This window comes from Haliotis rufescens, unplaced genomic scaffold, assembly GCF_023055435.1.
Source record: "Haliotis rufescens isolate VD_foot unplaced genomic scaffold, xgHalRufe1.0.p SCAF_4, whole genome shotgun sequence".
NCBI classification, from domain to species: Eukaryota; Metazoa; Mollusca; class Gastropoda; order Lepetellida; family Haliotidae; genus Haliotis; species Haliotis rufescens.
This window is the reverse complement of record NW_025964112.1, coordinates 13,287,558-13,310,810: the sequence shown is the minus strand read 5'-3', so window position 1 is coordinate 13,310,810 and position 23,253 is coordinate 13,287,558. Positions and strand designations below refer to the sequence as shown.

The following is a 23,253-nucleotide window of genomic DNA, read 5'->3' as shown; positions in this document are numbered from 1 at the left end:
ACAGTATTCTAGATATATCACAGAAAGCCCGAAGTGATGCAGGTCTCACACGTTTACACAACTCTGCATAGGTGAGGTGAACTGGGGTTTAACATCCCATCCAAGATGAATGCAGATATATAGTGACGTGCATATAGTGCACATGTGTGATTGTGAGGCTGCTTGTACTAGTCCGGACAGATGCCAATTTTTAAGTGCAGAGGCAGTCCAACTCTGCACAGCAAATTGCAATGCCTTAGATGACTGGCCCCCTGGCCCCCTAGACCACCTCTATCTTCATTGATGCTACAGCTGACAAAATGTCACTTAGAGATGTTGCACTGTCCCCTGTGACCACACATGGGTGTATATGTACATGCTGTAGTCCTACCTGACCCCCAGGAACTTGGGCTTCTCCCCTGGGGCTGAACACTGGGACTCCTTCTTCAAACTGTTGACATGGTTGATGGACAGCACGGTGGCGGCTACGAACCAGGGCAAACCCATGAAGGAGTTTACAATAATCAGACAAGCCACAAGCAGCAGGTCAAGATGGTAGCCGTGACCTTTCTGTAAACAACAGTTGTATGCTTTCCTTCATATCACCATCAAAAACAAAAAACAGTCTAAACGTAATGAAGCTCACCTGGCTCACTGTTTACAGAGAGAGTGAGTGAGTTTGATTTAACTCCACTTTGAACAGTATTTCAATTAGTAGGCCCAGCATGTCAGTTTGATGTGGCAAGAAAGCCAGAAGTGATGCAGGTTTCAAAGTCATTAAGATTAGATATTCGTTCTTGCTACCGCTGAACAAAGATCTAAGGACATCCCATTACAGGTCACGTCTGATCGATTAATCGTGAACTTTGACCAACTAATAAAATGACTGACAAGAAGTCAACATTGGCCAATCAGAAAGTAGCTTTCTCGAGCTTTACGTCTCTGTTTTCAAAATGGCAACTTCCATTCAAGACTACACTTAAAAAAAAATTGATTCCAAATTTGAAAATGGAACAAACGAAAAATCTGGAATGTCTAACAGATGGCTGAGATTATATGGCAGTACTGACCATGGGCTATGGAAAGCCTCTTCCATCACCCATGTTTATCCAATTGAATGATGATTTTCACGGAGTCAGTCATACACGCCGTAACTGTCCTTCGGAATAACCTGTGTTAACCTTGTCGAGGTTGCATTATTAGAAAACACATTCCGACTGTCACTTAACCGATCTGGTAAGCGGTGCTCTGAATGGCCGGATATAAGCTCATTCTGACATGAACTGTAATGGGATGTCCTCAGAACTTTCTTTAGCGGTAGTGAGAAGTAAGATCTGATTTTAATGAGATTGTGCAGGTTTTTTACAAAACTAGTAAAAGCCACAAGCATGGTACAGTGTTGACAAACCTAGAAATGTGACCTGAGTTTATCAGGGATTTAAACCCACAATCACAATCTGACATGAACTGTAATGGGATGTCCTCAGAACTTTCTTTAGCGGTAGTGAGAAGTAAGATCTGATTTTAATGAGATTGTGCAGGTTTTTTACAAAACTAGTAAAAGCCACAAGCATATTACAGTGTTGACAAACCTAGAAATGTGACCTGAGTTTATCAGGGATTTAAACCCACAATCACAATCTGACATGAACTGTAATCGGATGTCCTCAGAACTTTCTTTAGCGGTAGTGAGAAGTAAGATCTGATTTTAATGAGATTGTGCAGGTTTTTTACAAAACTAGTAAAAGCCACAAGCATATTACAGTGTTGACAAACCTAGAAATGTGACCTGAGTTTATCAGGGATTTAAACCCACAATCACAATCTGACATGAACTGTAATCGGATGTCCTCAGAACTTTCTTTAGCGGTAGTGAGAAGTAAGATCTGATTTTAATGAGATTGTGCAGGTTTTTTACAAAACTAGTAAAAGCCACAAGCATGGTACAGTGTTGACAAACCTAGAAATGTGACCTGAGTTTATCAGGGATTTAAACCCACAATCACAATCTGACATGAACTGTAATCGGATGTCCTCAGAACTTTCTTTAGCGGTAGTGAGAAGTAAGATCTGATTTTAATGAGATTGTGCAGGTTTTTTACAAAACTAGTAAAAGCCACAAGCATGGTACAGTGTTGACAAACCTAGAAATGTGACCTGAGTTTATCAGGGATTTAAACCCACAATCACAATCTGACATGAACTGTAATCGGATGTCCTCAGAACTTTCTTTAGCGGTAGTGAGAAGTAAGATCTGATTTTAATGAGATTGTGCAGGTTTTTTACAAAACTAGTAAAAGCCACAAGCATATTACAGTGTTGACAAACCTAGAAATGTGACCTGAGTTTATCAGGGATTTAAACCCACAATCACAATCTGACATGAACTGTAATCGGATGTCCTCAGAACTTTCTTTAGCGGTAGTGAGAAGTAAGATCTGATTTTAATGAGATTGTGCAGGTTTTTTACAAAACTAGTAAAAGCCACAAGCATGGTACAGTGTTGACAAACCTAGAAATGTGACCTGAGTTTATCAGGGATTTAAACCCACAATCACAATCTGACATGAACTGTAATGGGATGTCCTCAGAACTTTCTTTAGCGGTAGTGAGAAGTAAGATCTGATTTTAATGAGATTGTGCAGGTTTTTTACAAAACTAGTAAAAGCCACAAGCATATTACCGTGTTGACAAACCTAGAAATGTGACCTGAGTTTATCAGGGATTTAAACCCACAATCACAATCTGACATGAACTGTAATCGGATGTCCTCAGAACTTTCTTTAGAGGTAGTGAGAAGTAAGATCTGATTTTAATGAGATTGTGCAGGTTTTTTACAAAACTAGTAAAAGCCACAAGCATATTACAGTGTTGACAAACCTAGAAATGTGACCTGAGTTTATCAGGGATTTAAACCCACAATCACAATCTGACATGAACTGTAATCGGATGTCCTCAGAACTTTCTTTAGCGGTAGTGAGAAGTAAGATCTGATTTTAATGAGATTTGTGCAGGTTTTTTACAAAACTAGTAAAAGCCACAAGCATGGTACAGTGTTGACAAACCTAGAAATGTGACCTGAGTTTATCAGGGATTTAAACCCACAATCACAATCTGACATGAACTGTAATGGGATGTCCTCAGAACTTTCTTTAGCGGTGGTGAGAAGTAAGATCTGATTTTAATGAGATTGTGCAGGTTTTTTACAAAACTAGTAAAAGCCACAAGCATATTACAGTGTTGACAAACCTAGAAATGTGACCTGAGTTTATCAGGGATTTAAACCCACAATCACAATCTGACATGAACTGTAATCGGATGTCCTCAGAACTTTCTTTAGCGGTAGTGAGAAGTAAGATCTGATTTTAATGAGATTGTGCAGGTTTTTTACAAAACTAGTAAAAGCCACAAGCATATTACAGTGTTGACAAACCTAGAAATGTGACCTGAGTTTATCAGGGATTTAAACCCACAATCACAATCTGACATGAACTGTAATCGGATGTCCTCAGAACTTTCTTTAGCGGTAGTGAGAAGTAAGATCTGATTTTAATGAGATTGTGCAGGTTTTTTACAAAACTAGTAAAAGCCACAAGCATATTACAGTGTTGACAAACCTAGAAATGTGACCTGAGTTTATCAGGGATTTAAACCCACAATCACAATCTGACATGAACTGTAATCGGATGTCCTCAGAACTTTCTTTAGCGGTAGTGAGAAGTAAGATCTGATTTTAATGAGATTGTGCAGGTTTTTTACAAAACTAGTAAAAGCCACAAGCATGGTACAGTGTTGACAAACCTAGAAATGTGACCTGAGTTTATCAGGGATTTAAACCCACAATCACAATCTGACATGAACTGTAATGGGATGTCCTCAGAACTTTCTTTAGCGGTAGTGAGAAGTAAGATCTGATTTTAATGAGATTGTGCAGGTTTTTTACAAAACTAGTAAAAGCCACAAGCATATTACAGTGTTGACAAACCTAGAAATGTGACCTGAGTTTATCAGGGATTTAAACCCACAATCACAATCTGACATGAACTGTAATCGGATGTCCTCAGAACTTTCTTTAGCGGTAGTGAGAAGTAAGATCTGATTTTAATGAGATTGTGCAGGTTTTTTACAAAACTAGTAAAAGCCACAAGCATGGTACAGTGTTGACAAACCTAGAAATGTGACCTGAGTTTATCAGGGATTTAAGGCCAGACACTGCACCTTACAGTTGACAAAATGCTTCACAAGTATTTGTTAGTTTTAATTGGTTACAACTTTGAGGTATACATATTAACAATTGAAATGGAGTCTTTTCCAGGTGATGTTGCCACCGGTTGCCATGGAAACATCCAAGATGGCCGCCGCAAGCCTGAAAAAGATGGAAATTAGTTTCAGTTTTTCTCTAAGACCAATAAAGATATTTATATAATTTCAATTGTATAACAAAGCTTGTATGGTGTTGGGTACAATGACAGAAAGAAAAATTAAAAAAAGACTGGTATATATTTTTAAAATAATTTTTCAAAATTTCACACTTTTTAGGTTGATTTTTACCCATAATTTATTTTTTAAAATCAAAATGGCCAACAAATTTTAAAAAGTCTCTCTGTTATTGTGTAAAGTAGTCCTCTGCCTATATGTACACCAAATTTCATTCAAATCGGGCCAATAACGGTTGAGATCTATGTTCACTAAGATCCAAAATGACGTTAATGGAGAAAATGAGGAAATAAGTTTGTATATGGTTTTCTTCCTAAAGCACCTATTAAACACTTACAAAATCTTAGTTTACTGATGGGATGTATTCAAGATACATAAAACAATGCATGTACAAAGAAATAACAGGACTTAAAACTCCCCAGCACCATACAACAAGCCTTCAGCTGCCTCAACATGAACTCGGTCCCTTTTTTTAGCCTCCCACTTTTCACTACGTTCCATCTTAGATGTCTCCTGGCTTTGCTTCCTTGCTTTGAGGGTTCTCACATTATCAAGTCTTTCAACAGAAGCTGCTGTTATTTCATTAGCTTCTATTGCAAGCTTGTTCATTACCTGAGTAATGTGACAAGTACCCTCATTGAACGAAGCTATTGCAGACGCCACTGCCCGATGCAACCGCCTTGCACCCACAAAGACGGTCTTCGGACAACGGGACCAGATCACGGAATGCAAGCATTCATTAGCATTCTGTGTCTTGCCTTTCACCATCCTCTTAAGGAGGTTTTCATCAGACATTCTTTGATACACAGGTACCATCTTTTCTGCAATTTCTGCATCGAGAAAATGTCTGATGTTGTCTGCGTGAGCAGGAGGCTCAAGATCATTAGCCAGTGCTCTATTATAAAAACACCAACTTGAGGGACCAGTGGGACATCTAGTGTGATGGGGAGAATCATCGGTTGACATGCAATGAAACAAACTTGCCCAGATTGCATTCCTTGTACCATCAATGTTACCAACATTGTTAGTGATGGCAAAGCGGTAATAATACTGAAATTTAAGAGCTTTGTCTTTAGTCAGCTTTCCTTTGCCCCTACCACCCAATCTCAACTCTTTTGACAATTTCAGAAGAGCAGTGCCCATCCTTTTATGAGCATGGTTAACACAGTCTTCCTTGTCAATACTGATGTCTGGTCCATAGGGTTGAAGGTCGTTGATTGCCTTGTGGGTTTTGCTGTCACCATCTGAAAGTATACATGTGTAACGTATATTATGCTTTTCCAAAGAACGGGACCATAGCCTCTTAGCGGCTTCAACTTCCATGGCATTGGAACTACCTTCATAATTTTGGCAACACGTACCAGCATGTCCTTCATACCACTGTCTGAACTCTGTGGTGTCCTGTCCTAGACTGTTGATATGAAGGGTACATGCATGGCAGTATTTTGACAGGACTTCATAATCAATCACTAGACCTGTCAAAACATCAATAACCGCCCCAACACCATAATTTGAAGTGTGGCCTCTCTTCTGCCATGATCCGTCATAACTGACAGTAATGTCTAAAGGTACATCATTTGAAACTGTCTGTTGCTCACCATAAGCATGTTTGATAATTTCAACACTCTGAGTCAAAACTTCCTCAGTATTTTCAACAACAACCTGTGAAAGAATGTTTTGTTTGTGTTGAAATGTCTTTGGATGGAGACCTTCCATTCCAAAAACCAGACAAAACTTTTTCATAGCAGCATGTCCAAGTCCTACCTCTGACAGAAAGAGCATAAAAATGTCATTCACCTGAAAGGGATTGGTACCCGATTTATTACCTGACCTTTGTGAAGTGTAATTTTTGTCAACACACATCTGACAGTTTTGGCATGTCAACATAATATTTACAGCAAATCCAAATCTATCAAAATTGTCACTCTTTTCAAACAACAAAGACCCCTGTTCGTGACATGATGGGCAATCAATCTCTTGAAAAAATAAATTCATTTGTCTCATGTCAATTAACATCCATTGAGGTTTGGGTTCATTGTCAAGAACGGGAGATTTGATATTTTCAGCAGCTTTAAATTTTGATAATTTTATGTCGCTGCGTGAAGTTGCATTCAATGAAAAAGAATTCTCACCTTCATTGTCTCCAACGGGGATTTTTTCCTCAACGGCGTGGTCCCCGGATGATTCCGATGTATCCAAAACGTCAAAGCTGTCAGAATCTGACACAGGGTCGATCGCGCTGTCAACACGGGTCGTAACTCTAACACCGCATTTCGAACGTGCCTCCTTCAACTGACTTGCCCTTCGCCTCTTATTCTTACCATAGGCGTGTTGTGCCCCGTGTTTTGCCCTCATTTTTAAAAAATACAACAATTTTCAGTCAAGAAAATATCAAAAACGATGTTTACCTGTCAAACTTTTCGCTGAGCAGCCGCCATTTTGTATACCTACTGGAAAAGGCCGAAGTTTTGTTGCTAAGCCGAATGGTGCATTGTGGGATACGTTTTACTTTATTTGGATCGAACGAATATTCCCGAATGTTGCATTATGGGATATTTCTCCTTAAATGGTAGTTTACGTACAAAATCACTCGCGGGAAAAGTGACGATAGCCTCACGTGGAATATCTATTTTTAGAATGTTTTTGCACAGAAACATGGCGGAAACGATCAGCTTTCTATCGATGTATAACATGAAGGGGTTCGTTACAGCTACGGGGGCGTTGTCATGAGTGAAAGTTCAGGTTTTTCCACGTTGATTACGATCATATTTAAAAACAATACCACACATTATGATTTTAATAACGTTTTTTATTCAGTAAATGTACACAATATCGTAAAAAACATGTTGCATCACAAAGTACATGTATTATATATGCGAAAAAAATCAAAATCTTGATTTTGACATATTGAAGCAGTTATGTCAATTTTAGGTGCCGTGTCTGGCCTTAAACCCACAATCACAATCTGACATGAACTGTAATCGGATGTCCTCAGAACTTTCTTTAGCGGTAGTGAGAAGTAAGATCTGATTTTAATGAGATTGTGCAGGTTTTTTACAAAACTAGTAAAAGCCACAAGCATATTACAGTGTTGACAAACCTAGAAATGTGACCTGAGTTTATCAGGGATTTAAACCCACAATCACAATCTGACATGAACTGTAATCGGATGTCCTCAGAACTTTCTTTAGCGGTAGTGAGAAGTAAGATCTGATTTTAATGAGATTGTGCAGGTTTTTTACAAAACTAGTAAAAGCCACAAGCATATTACAGTGTTGACAAACCTAGAAATGTGACCTGAGTTTATCAGGGATTTAAACCCACAATCACAATCTGACATGAACTGTAATCGGATGTCCTCAGAACTTTCTTTAGCGGTAGTGAGAAGTAAGATCTGATTTTAATGAGATTGTGCAGGTTTTTTACAAAACTAGTAAAAGCCACAAGCATGGTACAGTGTTGACAAACCTAGAAATGTGACCTGAGTTTATCGGGGATTCAAACCCACAATCACAGGATCCTGCCTGCCAGGCCTATGGAAGACAACTCTGCACAGTGAGTTGTCACTTGTGGAACCCTAGACGACTGTAACAAGTTTGGTTACAGGCTGAAACTACCTTAATTCAACACTGAAAGAGTGATGCTGGTCTTATGTTACTATAGCAATATTTCAGTTGGACAAATAAGGAATTGTCTTCATTTATTATACCAAGCAGTAAATCAAACCCTGGTCATCGGCATACAGAGTCAAACAACTAGTGCTAAACAATCTTAAGAAAACTCATCATGGACACTGCATTTTGGGACAGATGGCATTTCACGTCCCACAGTAGAATCAATGTTCATTTAACAGGGGAATGCGTTGGAGTGTGAACATTGTAATAGATAAGTCAAACACTACTTTAGGAAAACAGAACCAAGAAGTATACCTTCCACCCCTCCTGTTACTAACTGCATGAATGTTGCAGATCCATGGGTTTAATTGTTATGACATTTCTTACTTCTGTTCAGCAGTATTCTACATTGCCCCACACTGAATAGTGAATGGTCTGCCATGACGGACTGCTTACCACCAACTTGTTCTCCTTCCTGTTGACGATGACAGCAGTGATCTGCTGGTCCATGAAGATGAGGATGGTGGCGAGGAGGGCGGGGATGACTGCTGCTATGGCTGTCCACCAGGGGTTGCGACCAATAGGCGACACCACCCAGTTCCTGTTGGGATTCGTTGGCTGTTAAAAGAACAGATCAATATACAATTCCAATTGTGCTGTAAAAGTAGCTTATTCATGTAATGTACTACTATGAGGTTTTATCTGAATATATTCAAATTTCTGAGAAGTGTGTGGGTCACTAAGGATGTATTGTGCTTCCTGCCAGGATCCTCGTGAGACTGTGCAAAGTTTCTTGTGTCTGCTGGGACAGCAACTAATAATTTGTTTGTTTGGTTGCTGTTTAACACTGCACTCCGCAATATTCCAGCTATACGAGTGGCTCACATCTGGACCAGATATTGTGAGCAACAATCCACGCTGTAGGGGTAGCATGTCATCCTACCTAAGTCACAGAGTATGAGTGCTGATCCATTTAGTCGCATAATAGGTTGCTGGGAAGATGGAATCCCCACAGGTGCAATAACCAATACTACATTTACAATATTTTCTTTAGAAACCAAGATTAAGGCAGTCCTATCTTCAGTGCTACAAATTTGATTACTAATCATGCATCTGAACAGGCAAATTAATTATTCGTGATTTTCGTATGGCCATTGAGGAGTACTCACAGCAAAGGTTTCTGGCACATCGAGTTTTGGAGTGTTGAGACCGACTGCGATGTCAACGACAAGCATGGCGACGATGGCGATGAGGACAGCGAAGTCACTTACCACAGACCGCACCTGGTAACAAGAGAGTTCATACAACTGCTATATCTCACATACACACCGAGCGATAAAACTTAATTATGGGAAACAGGAAGCCATTTGCAATTGTCAGCCACAAATGTCAACATGGTGTCACCTACCATTGTGGGGAAGAATGAGCTGTTGCGGGACATCTTCAGCACCATTGCAATCGTGAAGGTCCCCAGAAAGAGAAGAAAAGAGAATAAGAAGACGTCAGCAACGAAATGTGGAGTGTCACATCCTGGGCCCTGCATGGTTCCATTGTAGTTAGAGCAGTTGTCTTTGGTCAGAGTGTCCCAGTTTAACAACATAGTTTGGTTCACGTCCAGGTACACTGTGGGCGTGGTGCGGTTAAACCACCAGGCAATGGTGGAGTTGACCGTAGCATTCTCGGGGACACAGTAACACGTATAGATCAGGGGCTCATCTGGACGGAGGTTGACAGGGTCATGGTCCAGGATATGAAACAGCTTCTTGAAAGCCTCTATGATGAAGATAAGAGAAATGAGGGCAGCAAAGCTCTCCTCTGTGAAGCGAGTGATATATCGGACCAGGGCGCTGAGATCGAAGGCCACCATAATTATGAGGATGACCCCAGTCCACAAACCAATCCACAGTCGCAGCTGGAGGTAGTCCAGGTCGTTCTCACTGAAATGACAATAGCCAGGATGTTACTACGGTTTAAGTCATCCGCAGTATATCATATAAATTCTCCTTATCAGAAGTCAGCAATCATATTCCAGTGATATGGCTCACATCTTGTGAGTGAAAGCATGAGCATCAATCCATTGGAGTATCACAACATGATATTCGCCAGGTCACATATTCTGAACAGTTGATCCCCATTTAATCAATCCATGAGTACAGAAGTTACTATGGGTAGGTGTGTGACTTCGGTTTTATGCAGCTTTGAACAGTATTCCAGTAATATCATGGCGTGTCAGCTTAATGTGGGAGGAAAGCCCTAAGAGATGCAGGCGTTTACCACTTTGGTGAAACCCATTATCATAGGTATGGTGCTGACAAACCTAGAAACATAATCATGTCGAACCAGGTTTCAAACCCATGACGAAGGGACAGAAGTCACTATTAATACATTAATGATTTTAATCTTTCATGTACTGCCAAATATCTGGTATATCAGAAAGAATCCTACCAAGAAGTTCAGAAGGGGTAGTGACATTACTTACTGACAGAAGTGGTTGAGAATGGTCTCAAACACTAGCACAGGTCCTGTACTGCCCAGGATGGTGAGGGGTTGCCCAGCAAACAGCGAGTACACAATGCCACAAATAGCACCGGCCAGGATACTTTCAAGGGCTGCCTGTAACACAAACACCATATTCTTCAGTGTTGCATCAAAGAACATGGTAACAGGACTATTCATTTGTTTGTTTGTTTGTTGTTTAATGCCGCACTCAGCAATATTCCAGCAATATATGATGGCGGTCTGTAAATAATCAAGTCTGGACCAGACAATCCAGTGATTGACATCATGAGCATCGATCCATGCAATTGGGATCGAGGACATGCATTAAACAAGTCTGCGAACCCAATTTCACCTCAGATACCTAAGAGAACAATGACTTTGTACCAACCTACTGGTCAGGGAACACGGATAATGTACCAGTCTTTTGGTCAGGGAACACTGGCTGTGTACCTGCCTATTGGTCAGGGAACACTGCTATGTACCAGCATATTGGTCAGGGAACACTGGCTATGTACCAGTCTATTGGTCAGGGAACATGGTCATGTACCAGCATATTGGTCAGGGAACACTGTCATGTACCAGTCTATTGGTCAGGGAAAACTGGTTGTGTACCAGCCTATTGGTCAGGGAAAACTGGTTGTGTACCAGCCTATTGGTCAGGGAAAACTGGTTGTGTACCAGCCTATTGGTCAGGGAACACTGTCATGTACCAGTCTATTGGTCAGGGAACACTGCTATGTACCTGCCTATTGGTCAGAGAACACTGCTATGTACCAGCCTATTGGTCAGGGAACACTGCTATGTACCTGCCTATTGGTCAGGGAAAACTGGTTGTGTACCTGCCTATTGGTCAGGGAACACTGCTATGTACCAGCCTATTGGTCAGGGAAAACTGGTTGTGTACCAGCCTATTGGTCAGGGAAAACTGGTTGTGTACCTGCCTATTGGTCAGGGAAAACTGGTTGTGTACCTGCCTATTGGTCAGGGAACACTGCTATGTACCAGCCTATTGGTCAGGGAAAACTGGTTGTGTACCTGCCTATTGGTCAGGGAACACTGCTATGTACCAGCCTATTGGTCAGGGAAAACTGGTTGTGTACCTGCCTATTGGTCAGGGAACACTGCTATGTACCAGCCTATTGGTCAGGGAAAACTGGTTGTGTACCTGCCTATTGGTCAGGGAACACTGCTATGTACCAGCCTATTGGTCAGGGAAAACTGGCTGTGCACCAGCCTCCCAGTCACCACCATTGTTTAATTGCGTACACACCATGTTGTTGTCTGTGGCGTCGCCGAGCAATCCACCGAAAGTGATGATTGGTGTCAAACAGGCAAAGTAGAGGAAAATGAAGGATGCTATACACTGTACACTCAGTGCGTCACGGAAGTCACTCGACCAATATGGTAACTTCCGCCTGATGTCGTCTAACAGTCCACCAAATATCCTGTAAAGAGCATGTTTTACATGTGTGAGTAGGGCTTTAGATACAAGAATTAATATGGAGCAAAAAAGTCATACTTAACATTTTGCACTTCAATGGCAAAATCAACCTTTGTGTTTACGTATGAATACTTGCATTTGTTTACAGATTTCATTCCGACTTTGCACTACAAAAATTCAAACCCCTTACAAGGTCAAATTTGGACATGGTCACGGTCAAAGAGATTCTTCACAAAGACCAAACCGTCCATGCATGGCTGAGTTTGATAATTTACACTCCCTTACCAAGCCATATTTCTTACCACTCAAAAAAGAAGATATACAGGGAGGATAAAAGGTTTGGTAAACATGTTGTTTTTGTTGTTAGATGATACTCAAGGAATTATTGTGAATTTACACGCACTAGGAAACAGTGCAGCCTCTGATTATACATGCTACTAACTTCACTGTTTGGAAGCAACTGACCTGCCAGTTCTCTGCAGTGTTGGGTCGTTGTGTTCATCAGCCTCCTCTTCAATGATCACCTTACCATTGGGCTGCGGAGGGCCTGCTGATGCCGTCTTCCTGCCTTCCTGTGAGTGAGTGAGTGAGTGATTGGGTGAGTGAGTGAGTGAGTGAGTGAGTGAGTGAGTGAGTGGGTGGGTGGGTGGGTGGGTGAGTGAGTGAGTGAGTGAGTGAGTGAGTGAGTGAGTGAGTGGTTGGGTGAGTGAGTGAGTGAGTGAGTGAGTGAGTGAGTGAGTGAGTGGTTGGTTGGTTGGTTGGTTGGTTGGTTGAGTGAGTGGTTGAGTGGTTGAGTGAGTGAGTGAGTGAGTGAGTGAGTGAGTGAGTGAGTGGGTGGGTGGGTGGGTGGGTGGGTGGGTGAGTGAGTGAGTGAATGGTCAGCAACTTTATAGTGCAACTCCTTTAATAGGACCGTAATCGTGATGCAAATCATAGGAATGAGTAACGTCCCTTGCATTTACACTACTCAAAAGGACTTAAAGAACACCCAATTTTTTTATATGACTATCGTTAATCTGTCCTGGCTGGTGGGGATTGCAACTAGGGATGGGATTGACTTGACTTTTGTATTGTAATTGATTGCAATAATGATTCCCATGTATTTCTTGCGTTCTTTCGTCTGTAATTTGTTATGAACCTGAATAACAATGGACCCATACATCAAACCGGGATAACAAGGGTGTACATTGTGCTTTGAGCATGCATACTAGAGTGTGAAATCGGGTGCATTTTACACATACCGTATTCGACGTAATAAGCGCCCAGGGCGCTCTCAAAATTAGAAATAGGGGGCTCTAATTAGAATATTATTTTGGTGAAAAGAGTTGAAAGATAAATTTTGTACAGCCTGAAATGTTTATGTACGGCAGATATATTTTTCTAAAAATTGCCCATAATTAAGGGTGCTTATAACACACTAGTGCGTATTGTACGTGAATAAATAAGTCTTGTGAACATTGATCAATCGGAAGGGGTGCTAAATGGAATTGTTCACTAGCCAATATATTAGCAAATACCGCCGTGGGCCCTTATAAGAGCGGGGCGCTTATTATATCGAATACGGTATATACTCATTATCATCAATCCTATAGTCGGACAAGAACTTTCAGGGAGTAAGTGAGTGAGGCCTCATGCTGCATTTAACAGTATTTCACATGCCAGCTTGATGTAGATCTTAGATCAGGTCACTTTGGTAAAACCCATAACCACAGATATGGTACTGTTTGTTTGCTTGTTGTTTAACGCCGCACTCAGCAATATTCCAGATATATGACGGCGGTCTGGAAATAATCAAGTCTGGACCAGACAATCCAGTGATGGACATCATGAGCATCAATCCAGACAATTCGGATACGATGACATGGATCAACCAAGTCAGAAAGCCTGACCAACTGATCCCGATTGTCACCTCTTACGACAAGCATAGTTGCCTTTCACGGCAAGCATGGGTTGCTGAAGACCTATTTTACCCCGGATCTTCACGGGTCGGATGTGGTACTGACAAACCTAGAAACATAATCAGGGAAACTTTGGATACGAAAAAAGTGATCATAGGTTTTTGAGTAGCCTTAGGGAGAAAACCCTTCATAGTGAATAGCAGCACCTCAGAATACAAGGTCACTCATGTCCCCGGAACTTAAAGTGAGTCATGATGGTTTAAATTCAACAGAATTGGAATATCTCCATCTGACAGCAATGTGCAGATTGGGGTACCACTGACCTGGGACGGGACGTTGGTTGGGGGCTCAATACGGATACTTGGATCCCACTCGCCAGGGGGAAGCACTGTCACCTGGTCCAAGAACTCGTCTATGCCAGCAAGCAGATCTTCCCTATTTCTGGCATGGTAGGCAACGTCATGAAAGATCTGTACGACGAACCAGAAAGATCATTTTCATCTCAAACATAATTGTTGATGTGGAAGATAACATGTGAGTAAATACTCAATGGCTTAAAAGATTATCAAGAGCCCAGATTTTTCCATTTATTTGAAAAAAGGTAAATACAACCATTATGGATTATGGCTAAAAATGTTTATGTTTCTATTAATGTTTATAACTTGTCATCTAGTCATTTCTTCTTTTCCAAATTATTTGACATTGAATCAGGAATTTATCTAGACCTGCTCAAGAGTGATGTTTTTCCCGCAAGTCTGCAGTAAATGTGAATAAAATTGCCCAATTGGAATGAATAATTTCCCAATTCAGGTTAATATTGTTATAACTAAATGTCAAGAGGTAACTTTATTTTTCACTGATAACATGATGAATAATGAGGAAGAGGCTTTAATTCCTTTTTTAGCAATGAATGCAATGTTAAAATACATCACAATGTTAAAACACATTTGAATTTTAAGAAAGCAAGAACTTCAAAAAAAAGGTTTTGAACAATTTTTTATTTTTTTTTCCAAATCTGCCAATGATGGAGGACACTAAGCTTGGAACACAAAACAATCCCTGACAATAATAATCCAATGAAGAATAATTCAGTACCAGTTTGAACGTGACTTTAACGTACTGATACCCACCTCATCAGACATAAGAGTTGCAATAGACCGCCCAAGCTCGTGAAACTTGTTCTGGTTTCCGGTTGGCCCAAGAAGCACAAACAGGAATCTCGTGGGCACTGGCACCTCAGTGAGGTCTCCCAGTAGGACTGCCTTTGAGAGGCGGACGAAGCCGACAATCTGGTGATTGAGGAAGTCCACCTCCCCTACAAGGATGTTGGAGGCCTCAGCCCCAGGGGGGATCTTCTTCATGAAGTGCAGATTCTGGGGAAATTTGGAACTTATTAAATATTTGGAAGACAAATGGGGTCCTGTGACTATTGTAACATAATGTATTTAACTAAATTTGCTAAAAGAACCATATTTATATATCCCTGACATTCCTTTTTAATTGCAACAATGAAATTGTAAATGTTTGAATAAAACGTTTGTAAAAGTGTTCGTGTCCTACACACTCTTAAACCAGTGAGAGAGGTTGCAGAGTAGAATATAGTCTCATTGCATCAAAAGAAAGATCAAACATCCAAATCAGCTCTGTCCAAAAGAAATAATGATCTACATCATTTTCGCATTTTCTGTGAAAAGTTCCAAGTTGTGTGTTTGCTACAAAGTGGCTGGCACATATTAAACAACATTCCAGGCATTTGAAAGGCAATATTTCTCACATGGGCAAGGCAATATTCCTGGCATTTTCCAGGCATACTAATTGGTAAAAATCCTGCTAGAATACACAATTACATCAAGCTGAGAAACAATGGCAAAAAAGTTGTAACACATATATATTGCTTACAATGGTAAATGCAGGAAACTGCAAAAAATTACATTAGAATAATAGCTTGCACACATGACATGAAACCTGATCCATAAATCATTGACAAAATACCTATCTCTTTAAGTGTTTGGATAAGGTATGCAACCTATCCATGTTTATTCAAATTAGGCACTTCATATCTTCTAAAATATTCCCAAAGCTTCCAGTTTACCAAATTAAATCAGCAGGACCTTCCATAAAGTAAGGATTTTCTGGGTGTTTGGTTGATCCTTGTGAATTGAAGAGACACCCACAGTGCTATCTTAAACCAGGCATTCACTGTCTACTAGCACCGTAGTCACAAGCTTAACTGAAGACAGGCATTAAGGCAATGATTCATGGCAGTCTCATAATGAAAACCCATCTCATGAATTAGGGAGTGAGTGAATGTTACTTCACTTTTAGCAACATCACAGCTTGCCATCCCTTGAAGCTTTCAAAATAGTTCATCACTGTTACATACTTTACTTTAAGTAAACATTCTTGATTATTTACGTCGAAAAATTATTTTGAATTCAAATTCTATTACAAGGGATATGTTCCCGCATGCAAATAAGCAAGACCACCGAAATTTCCAGAAGTTGTTAAACACCATGAAATGAAATACATTTTTAAAAGTTCACCATTTCCAAGAGAGTGCACATTTACATACAAATGCAAGATTTGTTTTATCTGACAACAATAAAATGCTATGGATTACATATATATGTTTTCTGGGTGAATGGCATGCCAAGATGATCATTATGTACAACAGTTTTCACTCCAGTAAGTAACTTTGAATACATCAATACATAAATAATATGACATAGTTCAATATTTAGAAAATAGAAATATACATAGATTAGAGTATAAATAGTTCTTATTAAGAAAAAGAAAATGTTTGCCAACATATCATGACAGTGGTATGTTTGGGGGTAGATGATACAAGGGTGAATTGTCAAGGGTTTAATGCATACACGCCACACCACGTCTAATCAACAGCTTTACCATGCAAATAAACCATCTGTAACCTCAGTTTCATTAAGTGGAAAAGTAATATTCAGAATACAATTAAAAGACTAATAAATTGAAGCTCAGAACCTATGACACTACAAATGAGCCTTTGTGCCCGACCTAACTATATTAACGACTCAGTAAAACTACAATAGTCACTAGCCTCTTATCTCTGGTCTAGATCTGCAAAGATGAATCTACTGATGATGACGACACTATGAATTTCAGGCTGAATAACATTTCTTTAGGTCTAGATCTGCAAAGATGAAATCTACTGAAGATGATGGCACAATGAATTTCAGGCTGAACGCCTCCACCGTAGACCAGGGACACGGTGGTGGATAGTGTCAGCAATGATCCTCAGTCAAGCCACGACAGAGTGGAGTAGGCCAGGGACACGGTAGTGGATAGTGTCAGCAATGATCCACAGTCAAGCCACGACATAGTGGAGTAGGCCAGGGACACGGTAGTGGATAGTGTCAGCAATGATCCACAGTCAAGCCACAACAGATAGGGAGTAGGCCAGGGACACGACAGTGGATAGTGTCAGCAATGATCCTCAGTCAAGCCACGACAGATAGGGAGTAGGCCAGGGACACGGTGGTGGATAGTGTCAGCAATGATCCTCAGTCAAGCCATGACAGATAGGGAGTAGGCCAGGGACACGGTAGTGGATAGTGTCAGCAATGATCCTCAGTCAAGCCACGACAGATAGGGAGTAGGCCAGGGACACGGTGGTGGATAGTGTCAGCAATGATCCACAGTCAAGCCATGACAGATAGGGAGTAGGCCAGGGACACGGTGGTGGATAGTGTCAGTAATGATCCACAGTCAAGCCACAACAGATAGGGAGTAGGCCAGGGACACGGTGGTGGATAGTGTCAGCAATGATCCACAGTCAAGCCACGACATAGTGGAGTAGGCCAGGGACACGGTAGTGGATAGTGTCAGCAATGATCCTCAGTCAAGCCACGACAGATAGGGAGTAGGCCAGGGACACGGTGGTGGACAGTGTCAGTAATGATCCACAGTCAAGCCACAACAGATAGGGAGTAGGCCAGGGACACGACAGTGGATAGTGTCAGCAATGATCCACAGTCAAGCCACGACATAGTGGAGTAGGCCAGGGACACGGTGGTGGATAGTGTCAGCAATGATCCTCAGTCAAGCCACGACAGATAGGGAGTAGGCCAGGGACACAGTAGTGGATAGTGTCAGCAATGATCCTCAGTCAAGCCACGACAGATAGGGAGTAGGCCAGGGACACGGTGGTGGATAGTGTCAGCAATGATCCACAGTCAAGCCACGACATAGTGGAGTAGGTCAGGGACACGTTGGTGGATAGTGCCAGCAATGATCCTCAGTCAAGCCACGACAGATAGGGAGTAGGCCAGGGACAGGGTAGTGGATAGTGTCAGCAATTATCCACAGTCAAGCAACTACATAGTGGAGTAGGTCAGGGACACGGTAGTGGATAGTGCCAGCAATGATCCACAGTCAAGCAACTACATAGTGGAGTAGGTCAGGGACACGGTAGTGGATAGTGCCAGCAATGATCCACAGTCAAGCCACGACATAGTGGAGTAGGCCAGGGGCACGGTGGTGGATAGTGTCAACAATGATCCACAGTCAAGCCACGACATAGTGGAGTAGGCCAGGGACACGGTAGTGGATTGTGTCAGCAATGATCCTCAGTCAAGCCACGACAGATAGGAGTAGGCCAGGGACACGGTAGTGGATAGTGTCAGCAATGATCCTCAGTCAAGCCAGGACAGATAGGGAGTAGGCCAGGGACAAGGTGGTGGATAGTGTCAGCTATGATCCTCAGTCAAGCCACGACAGAGTGGAGTAGGCCAGGGACACGGTGGTGGATAGTGTCAGTAATGATCCACAGTCAAGCCACAACAGATAGGGAGTAGGCCAGGGACACGGTGGTGGATAGTGTCAACAATGATCCACAGTCAAGCCACAACAGATAGGGAGTAGGCCAGGGACACGGTGGTGGATAGTGTCAGCAATGATCCACAGTCAAGCCACGACATAGTGGAGTAGGCCAGGGACACGGTAGTGGATAGTGTCAGCAATGATCCTCAGTCAAGCCACGACAGATAGGGAGTAGGCCAGGGACACGGTGGTGGACAGTGTCAGTAATGATCCACAGTCAAGCCACAACAGATAGGGAGTAGGCCAGGGACACGACAGTGGATAGTGTCAGCAATGATCCACAGTCAAGCCACGACATAGTGGAGTAGGCCAGGGACACGGTGGTGGATAGTGTCAGCAATGATCCTCAGTCAAGCCACGACAGATAGGGAGTAGGCCAGGGACACAGTAGTGGATAGTGTCAGCAATGATCCTCAGTCAAGCCACGACAGATAGGGAGTAGGCCAGGGACACGGTGGTGGATAGTGTCAGCAATGATCCACAGTCAAGCCACGACATAGTGGAGTAGGTCAGGGACACGTTGGTGGATAGTGCCAGCAATGATCCTCAGTCAAGCCACGACAGATAGGGAGTAGGCCAGGGACAGGGTAGTGGATAGTGTCAGCAATTATCCACAGTCAAGCAACTACATAGTGGAGTAGGTCAGGGACACGGTAGTGGATAGTGCCAGCAATGATCCACAGTCAAGCAACTACATAGTGGAGTAGGTCAGGGACACGGTAGTGGATAGTGCCAGCAATGATCCACAGTCAAGCCACGACATAGTGGAGTAGGCCAGGGGCACGGTGGTGGATAGTGTCAACAATGATCCACAGTCAAGCCACGACATAGTGGAGTAGGCCAGGGACACGGTAGTGGATTGTGTCAGCAATGATCCTCAGTCAAGCCACGACAGATAGGAGTAGGCCAGGGACACGGTAGTGGATAGTGTCAGCAATGATCCTCAGTCAAGCCAGGACAGATAGGGAGTAGGCCAGGGACAAGGTGGTGGATAGTGTCAGCTATGATCCTCAGTCAAGCCACGACAGAGTGGAGTAGGCCAGGGACACGGTGGTGGATAGTGTCAGTAATGATCCACAGTCAAGCCACAACAGATAGGGAGTAGGCCAGGGACACGGTGGTGGATAGTGTCAACAATGATCCACAGTCAAGCCACAACAGATAGGGAGTAGGCCAGGGACACGGTGGTGGATAGTGTCAGCAATGATCCACAGTCAAGCCACAACAGATAGGGAGTAGGCCAGGGACACGGTGGTGGATAGTGTCAGCAATGATCCACAGTCAAGCCACTACATAGTGGAGTAGGCCAGGACACGGTAGTGGATAGTGTCAGCAATGATCCTCAGTCAAGCCCCGACAGATAGGGAGTAGGCCAGGGACACGGTAGTGGATAGTGTCAGCAATGATCCTCAGTCAAGCCCCGACAGATAGGGAGTAGGCCAGGGACACGGTGGTGGATAGTGTCAGCAATGATCCACAGTCAAGCCATGACAGAGTGGAGTAGGCCAGGGACACGGTAGTGGTTAGTGTCAGCAATGATTCTCAGTCAAGCCACGACATAGTGGAGTAGGTCAGGGACACGGTGGTGGATAGTGCCAGCAATGATCCACAGTCAAGCAACGACAGAGTGGAGTAGGCCAGGGACACGGTGGTGGATAGTGTCAGTAATGATCCACAGTCAAGCCACAACAGATAGGGAGTAGGCCAGGGACACGGTGGTGGATAGTGCCAGCAATGATCCACAGTCAAGCCACAACAGATAGGGAGTAGGCCAGGGACACGGTGGTGGATAGTGTCAGCAATGATCCACAGTCAAGCCACGACAGAGTGGAGTAGGCCAGGGACACGGTGGTGGATAGTGTCAGTAATGATCCACAATCAAGCCACGACAGATAGGAGTAGGCCAGGGACACGGTAGTGGATAGTGTCAGCAATGATCCTCAGTCAAGCCACGACAGAGTGGAGTAGGCCAGGGACACGGTAGTGGATATTGTCAGCAATGATCCACAGTCAAGCCACGACATAGTGGAGTAGGCCAGGGACACGGTAGTGGATAGTGTCAGCAATGATCCTCAGTCAAGCCACGACAGAGTGGAGTAGGCCAGGGACACGGAAGTGGATAGTGTCAGCAATGATCCTCAGTCAAGCCACGACAGAGTGGAGTAGGCCAGGGACACGGTGGTGGATAGTGTCAGCAATGATCCACAGTCAAGCCACGACAGATAGGGAGTAGGCCAGGGACACGGTAGTGGATAGTGTCAGCAATCATCCACAGTCAAGCCACGACAGATAGGGAGTAGGCCAGGGACACGGTAGTGGATAGTGTCAGCAATGATCCACAGTCAAGCCACGACAGATAGGGAGTAGGCCAGGGACACAGTGGTGGATAGTGTCAGCAATGATCCACAGTCAAGCAACGACATAGTGGAGTAGGTCAGGGACACGGTGGTGGATAGTGTCAGCAATGATCCACAGTCAAGCAACGACATAGTGGAGTGTAGGCCAGGGACACGGTAGTGGATAGTGTCAGCAATGATCCACAGTCAAGCCACGACAGATAGGGAGTAGGCCAGGGACACAGTGGTGGATAGTGTCAGCAATGATCCACAGTCAAGCAACGACATAGTGGAGTAGGCCAGGGACACGGTGGTGGATAATGTCAGCAATGATCCACAGTCAAGCCACGACATAGTGGAGTAGGCCAGGGACACAGTGGTGGATAGTGTCAGCAATGATCCACAGTCAAGCCACGACAGATAGGGAGTAGGCCAGGGACACAGTGGTGGATAGTGTCAGCAATGATCCACAGTCAAGCCACGACATAGTGGAGTAGGCCAGGGACACGGTGGTGGATGGTGTCAGCAATGATCCACAGTCAAGCCACGACATAGTGGAGTGTAGGCCATGCATCAGAGATACGATGAGAGAGATATCCAACCAGGTGATGGCAAACTGATGAAGCCATCTGGTGGTCACCCATCCTAGTACTACAAGGCCTGCAGTGGTATAACATTGCCATGGTTGCTAGCTTATCCCCTATGTTTATCATAAAAGTTCAGACCCAAGAAGAAGGCAGTAAAAACTTATTATTTAAGCAGGAAAAAAAAAGAAATGAAAAAATAAGACACTTGAACTGAGGTATAGTTAATACAGATAATTTGATGGGGATAATTCTTCACAAGAACATGTTCAACAGAGGCTACAGAGGTGAGATATTGCAGGGGTTAGTTTTAAGGATGTCAACACCCTTTACCATGTGTGTTTTGTCCACAGAATTTGTCCCAGCCTGAAAAGTGAAGGAATCAATGTAACTGTCGGTTCATGCAGGTACATGCAGGCATTGTCAAGGCTAAAGTGTTAATACCCGGCTCCCATATACAGCATTTGTATCATTTATTACCACTGATACACATACTGTACAGCTTGATGCAATGTAAGTTCATCTGAAACTAACCTGATGGGTGAGTAAATTTGGTTTAACGTGAGTGAGCGAGTATAATTTTTACACAGCTTTTGGCAAAATTCTTGCAATTTCATGTGGTGCCCTAAGTCTAAGACGTTTACCAGCCTAGTGAATGAGTAAGTATGGTTTAGCAATATTTCCACAAGAACATGTCAGGGGACACAAGAACAAGCAAGCTGCATACAATGTAGGGCTGGGACGAGTCCAAATTTACTACCCAGGTACCCTACCCCCTATTACCCGACCCTACCCAGATACCCGGTGTAGGTCTCAAGAGAGAGGTACAAAATGTCTGATTGGGAAATGTTTGACCATACTGTTGTCAAAATAAAATTAGATACACTTATATTCCGATCTGGTCATCCATACACTGAAGTTGACTGAAGTTATATCAATAAGCAAACATATAAAGTCAGAAGGAATGTGTGTACAGTCAGAAAGAAATTTCTCACTTATAGTGTAACCTTAGAGTTCTAAATAATTTTTGCCATTAAACAATATAATCACGTGACTGACCACGGGTCCAGGTAGTCCTGTGGGTACCCAAGTTACCCATCCCAGGCCGAATACAATGTACCCAAGTTGAGGATCAAACCTAGGTCTTCAGTGTCGACAGTGAACACTTCAACAACTAGGCTAACCCACTGCCCACCTAGTGAACCAAGGGCAACCAATGTTTGACTTGATTCCAAATAACACTGAAAGAATGGTTGCCTGTGCTTGAAGGTTAATTTTGAGGGCTTTCGACATGTGGTATAACAATGTTATAAAACAGTAAAAGTTATTTTATCAGCAGTCAGCAATAAGTCAGCTACACCACAGCGGTCTATATATAATTAGGTCTTGGCCAGAGAAGAAACCAGTGGTTGATAGCTTGAACAAGGATCCATCATGCAGTTGTGTATAAGGACACACAATAAGCCACGTACAACATTTTAATCACCAAGTACTACAGTTGAAATGACATCTTTTGGGGCAACAAATCTGATAAATTTCATATTTATTCAAATATCATGAAATGAAACTTCCAATAGGTATAATAACACTCTCTCACGGACGTTTTCT

The 23,253-nt window shown here is 42.7% G+C and overlaps 2 protein-coding genes across 15 annotated transcripts in view; both read right to left on the bottom strand.

Moving 5' to 3' along the window:
* The window catches only part of LOC124111374 (sodium bicarbonate cotransporter 3-like), a 152,546-nt gene that overhangs the window by 10,807 nt on the left and 118,486 nt on the right, over positions 1-23,253 (bottom strand). For 11 of the 14 annotated variants that reach the window (XM_046471050.2, XM_046471048.2, XM_046471060.2 and 8 more), the window contains 10 exons: positions 21,979-22,011; positions 14,999-15,241; positions 14,192-14,338; positions 12,436-12,542; positions 11,800-11,974; positions 10,510-10,643; positions 9,439-9,967; positions 9,200-9,313; positions 8,487-8,648; positions 371-549 (listed from right to left, as the gene is read on the bottom strand). In XM_046471050.2, coding sequence (XP_046327006.1) covers positions 371-549; positions 8,487-8,648; positions 9,200-9,313; positions 9,439-9,967; positions 10,510-10,643; positions 11,800-11,974; positions 12,436-12,542; positions 14,192-14,338; positions 14,999-15,241; positions 21,979-22,011 — 1,823 coding nt within the window. The remainder of the gene's footprint in view (positions 1-370; positions 550-8,486; positions 8,649-9,199; positions 9,314-9,438; positions 9,968-10,509; positions 10,644-11,799; positions 11,975-12,435; positions 12,543-14,191; positions 14,339-14,998; positions 15,242-21,978; positions 22,012-23,253) is intronic. The other 3 variants (XM_046471058.2, XM_046471061.2, XM_046471063.2) reach the window with 1 other exon arrangement.
* On the bottom strand, positions 4,222-7,361 carry LOC124120552. The gene is made up of 2 exons (XM_046483409.2): positions 6,549-7,361; positions 4,222-5,660 (listed from the first exon to the last, which is right to left on the bottom strand). The coding sequence occupies exons 1-2, from the start codon at positions 6,769-6,771 to the stop codon at positions 4,825-4,827; spliced, it is 1,059 nt and encodes a 352-aa protein (XP_046339365.2). The 5' UTR covers positions 6,772-7,361; the 3' UTR covers positions 4,222-4,824.